This window comes from Cebus imitator, unplaced genomic scaffold (genome assembly GCF_001604975.1).
Source record: "Cebus imitator isolate Cc_AM_T3 unplaced genomic scaffold, Cebus_imitator-1.0 Scaffold24, whole genome shotgun sequence".
NCBI classification, from domain to species: Eukaryota; Metazoa; Chordata; class Mammalia; order Primates; family Cebidae; genus Cebus; species Cebus imitator.
This window is the reverse complement of record NW_016107339.1, coordinates 14596110-14602556: the sequence shown is the minus strand read 5'-3', so window position 1 is coordinate 14602556 and position 6447 is coordinate 14596110. Positions and strand designations below refer to the sequence as shown.

The following is a 6447-nucleotide window of genomic DNA, read 5'->3' as shown; positions in this document are numbered from 1 at the left end:
AGTAAAATTAATTGCAACATGTTATTTCATACAAAAAAAAAAAAAGAATGCCTGGCTCTAGATTTCATATCAGTTAACTCTTTTGCTTTCTTCTGGATAAACTTAAAATTATACTATCTTTTATTTTTATTTATCTATTTTTTGAGACAGAGTCTTATTATATCAGGCTGTAGTGCAATGGCGTGATCTCATTGCAACCTTTGCCTCCCGGGTTCAAGTGATTCCCCTGCCTTAGCCTCCCAAGTAGCTGGGATTACAGGTTTGCGCCACAACATGTGGCTAATTTTTGTATTTTTAGTGGAGTCAGGGTTTCGCCATCTTGGCCAGGCTGGTCTTGAACTCCTGACCTCAGGTGACCCACCCGCCTTGGCCTCCCAAAGTGCAGGGATTACAGGCTTGAGCCACCATGCCCAGGCTATACCACCTTTTAAAATGAACAAAATTAAGAAAACTACTGTTTGAGGAACAATAAAAAGGAGAGGGAGAGGAAAGGAAAAGACCCTGCAGCGTCAGCCTGAAGAAAGCTCCCCTCGCCAACACTGCTGTAGCAGTCATGTTCTTGGCACCCCCTCTTCAGTTCTCTTGCCCCCTTGAAAGCACCTGACCTGGCTTTCAGATTGGGGAATCTGAGCCCTGATCCTTCCAAACACAGAATTCAATACCTAATTTTGAAATTAATCACATTAAAGTTCTGAAAAATCTCTTGGGGTTCTTATATATTCACCTTAGACTTCAATTAGACTTGTGACTGGATTTCTGCCTTGGGAAGCATCCAGTCTAAAAGGAAAGAAAAGGCCGGTGCAATGGCTCATGTGCGTATTCCCAACACTTAGAGAAGCTGAAACGGGCAGATCACCTGAGGTCAAGAGTTTGAGACCAGCCTGGCGAAACCCCGTTGTTACTAAAAATACAAAAATTAGCCAGGCACAGTGGCGCGTGCCTGAAATCCCAGCTACTCTGGACGCTGAGGCAGGAGACTTGCTTGACCTTGGGGGGTGGAGGTGGCAGTGAGCCGAGATAGCACAAATGCACTCCAGCCTGGGCGACAGAGCAGGACTCCGTCTCTCAAAAAAAAAAAAAAAAGGAAAAAAAATTAAGGTGACCCTCTCCTTGTCAGGAAATGGACAAGGAATATGGATGTATAGGTTTCCAGTCTAGTCCACAGAGGCTTCACTTAAAAACTAGGTCAACTAGACCAGGCGGGGTGGCTCATGCCTGTAATCCCAGCACTTTGGGAGGCTGACGCAGGAGGATCACCTGAGGTCAGGATCAACCTGACCAACATGGAGAAACCCTGTCTCTACTAAAAATACAAAATTAGCTGGATGTGGTGGTGCATGCCTGTAATCCCAGCTACTCAGGCGTCTGAGGCAGAAGAATCACTTGAACTGGGGAGGCGAAGGTTGTGTTGAGCTGAGATCATGCCATTGCATTCCAGCCTGGGCAACAATAGTGAAACTCTGCCTCAAAAAACAACAACAACAACAACAACAAAAACTAGATCAACTATAGAACTGTAGACCCAGACTAGTGTAACTAATTCAAGAAAAGCAGCATTTCTAGTGGATTTTTCTGCTACCCGGAGAACACCAAGATTTGGGGCCCCATCACCACATCTGCTTGCCAGGCAGTTGAGACAGTGATGCCCTTTGTTTGCTTCATGCCAATAGAGAGGTTTTTTTTCTCCCCCTCCCCCACTCCCCCCTTTTTTTTCTCTCAGCAGAATCAGAAAAGTATTTTAAATTGTAGATTTGGAAGAAAGGAAGGAATGAATCCAGCACTGCCAGTGGTAATAGCTGAGGGTGAGGAAGCTTCCAGAGGGAGGGTTAAAGTTAAGGGTCTCTGGAAGTGTTGATACACCACGCAGCTAAGATGAAAGTTTGGGGGGAATCTCCAGCCAGGCATTTCATAGAGAAATGTTTGGGAAAATTCCTGAGGTTTGACCAGTTTGACTAGTTTAGAGAGGTGATTCATTAGGGAGCTATGGCTGAGTGTGAAAGTTATCACCTACCTACACATACAGACACACCTAGATTGTTAATTTATTGGCGGGCTGGGTGCGGTGGCTCACTCATGTAATCCTAGCACTTTGGGAGGCAGAGGTGGGCAAATCACAGGGTCAAGAGATCGAGACCTTCCTGGCCAACATGGTGAAACCCTGTCTCTTAAAAAAAAAAAAAAAAGAAAAAAAAATTTATTGGCAACATCAGTTTAGATCAGCGAATTAGAAACAAATGAATACTTCAATTCCACAGAGGTTTTTTGATAGAGGACACGTGTGTGTGTGTTTGTGTGTGCAGATGTACAAGTGAAGAATACCAGTTGAGCAAAGTGTTCAAAAACAGGATTATTCCCTTCAACAATAACTTCTTTCCTCCACCTGTGCTCAAGGAATATTGGCATGGCAATGAGACTATTTATTTTCTTTTTTTCCCTCTCTTTGGTAATTGTAAACACAGTACTATTCAACCCCCTCACATTTTTCTTTCAGGAAAAAAAGGGGGGAGGGCAAAAAAATTACTAAATGCAATTCTATTTAAAACAAGAGTAAGGAGAATCCGCAGGAAATTGCAATCTAGTGTAAAAACTTAGACACATTCAACCTAACCAACATGGCAAAACCCCGTCTCTACTAAAAATACAAAAATTGGCCGGGCGCGGTGGCTCAAGCCTGTAATCCCAGCACTTTGGGAGGCCGAGGCGGGTGGATAACGAGGTCAAGAGATCGAGACTATCCTGGTCAATATGGTGAAACCCCGTCTCTATTAAAAAAACTACAAAAAATTAGCTGGGCATGGTGGCGCGTGCCTGTAGTCCCAGCTACTCAGGAGGCTGAGGCAGGAGAATTGCCTGAACCCGGGAGGCGGAGGTTGCGGTGAGCCGAGATCGCGCCATTGCACTCCAGCCTGGGTAACAAGAGCGAAACTCCGTCTCCAAGAAAAAAAAAAAAAAAAAAAAAAAAAAAAATTAGCTGGGCGTGGTGGCACGTCCTGTAATTTCAGCTACTCGGGAAGCTGAGGCAGGCGAATTGCTTGAATGCTACAGGCAGAGGTTGCCTTAAGCCGAGATCGCACCACTGCACTCCAGCCTGAGCGACAGAGCGTCAAAACCACCATAAATAACCTGAGATTTTAGAGGAGCTAGTAAGTAGAACCTGAGTCACCACCTCTCCTGCTTTCCGGCATCACTCCACACAGTTTAAGAGGACCACCTGTCAAACAGCTGTACTACCTGATATTAAAGAGTGCTAAACAACCCCCACACCTCCCTCCCAGGCTCACCATCTTGTTACATTTGACCTAAAAATGGTGGACAGCCTAGGGGTTTCAGGGACAGAAAATCTTATTCTGGACTGTGAGGTCCTAGTCCTACACACTGTCCAGGAGTGAACCACGAATTGAGAAAGCAGAAAGGGTGTCCCGGACGCCAAGCTAGGAATAGGGAGGGAAACAGAGGAACCCAAAAGGCCTTAAGAATGGCCTACATACTAGAAAATTTTTTTCTAACTCCTGGTTGCAGCAAAGGGGAGCAGCTGAGGGCGGGAGCAGGGATGCGACCGACCCACCCCACCCACTATCCGCCCAGCGCCTCCCTTCCTCCTTGGATGGGTGCCCCTGCCTTGCTAAGAACTGCGGTTTAAACAATTGCTTTCCTTGTGAAAAATTAAAGGCTCCCATCCTCAGATGTCCCGTCCTTGTAGGTTAAAGATTATGTCAAAAACTATATTGCATTATCTCTTTACTTCTTCCCATTGCAAATCTAAGATGAAAAAAACATCCGGGAGAGCCCGGCCACCTCTCAGGCAAGACTAGGCCGTTACGCGCCTCGGACAGAGGATCCAAAGCTGCCCAGTCCTTCACAGACACAGTCCAATCAGAGTCTCTTAGGCACATCGATGCCCCGCCTCCTTCGACAAGCAAGGTAACTTTCGGGCTCTGGTTGTCTCCAAAATCATCCCACCAACCTCGCACCGCCCTAAAATTACAAGCCCAGCGCAGATCCTTCCTGTCAACAAAGGGAAGGCGGCCAGCATCGCCATGGAGACCAACACCCTTCCCACCGCCACTCCCCCTTTCTCTTAGTGCCCCGGTCGCCTCCTGTGAATCCCAGAAGAATCTGGAGAGTTCTGAGCAGGAGGCGGCACCCTGGCCTCTGATTGGTCCAAGGAAGGCTGGGGGCAGGACGGGAGGCGAAACCCCTGGAATATTCCCGACCTGGCAGCCTCATCAGCTCGGTGATTGGCTCAGAAGGGAAAAGGCGGGCCTCCGCTACGACCTATAAAAGCCCAGGGGCGCGCGGTCCTGAAAACCTCCAGCCTCAGAAGCAGCATTGGCGGTCTCCTGCACTCTCCGAGAGCCACTCCCGCGGTCCCAAGGCTTCCCACAGCGAACCTGTGCGGCTCCAAGCAGCGGCGCAAAGACTTTCCGGCGTGCGGAAGGAGCGAGCTCTCGTCGCGGATCCAGTCCGCCGTTTCCAGGCCCGAATCTCAGAGGAGCGCAGCAGACAGAGCAGGGCACCGGCATGGCCAAAGCCGCGGCCATCGGCATCGACCTGGGCACCACCTACTCCTGCGTGGGGGTGTTCCAGCACGGCAAGGTGGAGATCATCGCCAACGACCAGGGCAACCGCACCACCCCCAGCTACGTGGCCTTCACGGACACCGAGCGGCTCATCGGGGATGCGGCCAAGAACCAGGTGGCGCTGAACCCGCAGAACACCGTGTTTGACGCGAAGCGGCTGATCGGCCGCAAGTTCGGCGACCCGGTGGTGCAGTCGGACATGAAGCACTGGCCGTTCCAGGTGATCAACGACGGAGACAAGCCCAAGGTGCAGGTGAGCTACAAGGGGGAGACCAAGGCGTTCTACCCCGAGGAGATCTCGTCCATGGTGCTGACCAAGATGAAGGAGATCGCCGAGGCGTACCTGGGCTACCCGGTGACCAACGCGGTGATCACCGTGCCGGCCTACTTCAACGACTCGCAGCGCCAGGCCACCAAGGATGCGGGGGTGATCGCGGGGCTCAACGTGCTGCGGATCATCAACGAGCCCACGGCCGCCGCCATCGCCTACGGCCTGGACCGAACCGGCAAGGGGGAGCGCAACGTGCTCATCTTTGACCTGGGCGGGGGCACCTTCGACGTGTCCATCCTGACCATCGACGACGGCATCTTCGAGGTGAAGGCCACGGCGGGGGACACCCACCTGGGTGGCGAGGACTTTGACAACAGGCTGGTGAACCACTTCGTGGAGGAGTTCAAGAGGAAACACAAGAAGGACATCAGCCAGAACAAGCGAGCCGTGAGGCGGCTGCGCACCGCCTGCGAGAGGGCCAAGAGGACCCTGTCGTCCAGCACCCAGGCCAGCCTGGAGATCGACTCCCTGTTTGAGGGCATCGACTTCTATACGTCCATCACCAGGGCGAGGTTCGAGGAGCTGTGCTCGGACCTGTTCCGAAGCACCCTGGAGCCCGTGGAGAAGGCTCTGCGCGACGCCAAGTTGGACAAGGCCCAGATCCACGACCTGGTCCTGGTCGGGGGCTCCACCCGCATCCCCAAGGTGCAGAAGCTACTGCAGGACTTCTTCAACGGGCGCGACCTGAACAAGAGCATCAACCCCGACGAGGCTGTGGCGTACGGGGCTGCGGTGCAGGCAGCCATCCTGATGGGAGACAAGTCCGAGAACGTGCAGGACCTGCTGCTGCTGGACGTGGCTCCCTTGTCGCTGGGGCTGGAGACGGCCGGAGGCGTGATGACTGCCCTGATCAAGCGCAACTCCACCATCCCCACCAAGCAGACGCAGATCTTCACCACCTACTCCGACAACCAGCCCGGGGTGCTGATCCAGGTGTATGAGGGCGAGAGAGCCATGACCAAGGACAACAACCTGTTGGGGCGCTTCGAGCTGAGCGGCATCCCTCCGGCCCCCAGAGGCGTGCCCCAGATCGAGGTGACCTTCGACATCGACGCCAACGGCATCCTGAACGTCACGGCCATGGACAAGAGCACGGGCAAGGCCAACAAGATCACCATCACCAACGACAAGGGCCGCCTGAGCAAGGAGGAGATCGAGCGCATGGTGCAGGAGGCGGAGAAGTACAAGGCGGAGGACGAGGTGCAGCGCGAGAGGGTTTCAGCCAAGAACGCCCTGGAGTCGTACGCCTTCAACATGAAGAGCGCCGTGGAGGATGAGGGGCTCAAGGGCAAGATCAGCGAGGCGGACAAGAAGAAGGTGCTGGACAAGTGCCAGGAGGTCATCTCGTGGCTGGACGCCAACACCCTGGCTGAGAAGGACGAGTTTGAGCACAAGAGGAAGGAGCTGGAGCAGGTGTGTAACCCCATCATCAGTGGACTGTACCAGGGTGCGGGTGGTCCCGGGCCTGGGGGCTTTGGGGCTCAAGGTCCCAAGGGAGGCTCTGGGTCAGGCCCCACCATTGAGGAGGTGGATTAG

The 6447-nt window shown here is 52.4% G+C and overlaps 1 protein-coding gene across 1 annotated transcript; it reads left to right on the top strand.

Annotated features, from left to right (window-relative positions):
• Positions 1-4038: 4038 nt before the first annotated feature.
• Positions 4039-6447, top strand: LOC108299822 (heat shock 70 kDa protein 1A). Its single transcript, XM_017522336.1, has one exon. The coding sequence runs from the start codon at positions 4522-4524 to the stop codon at positions 6445-6447; it is 1926 nt and encodes a 641-aa protein (XP_017377825.1). The 5' UTR covers positions 4039-4521.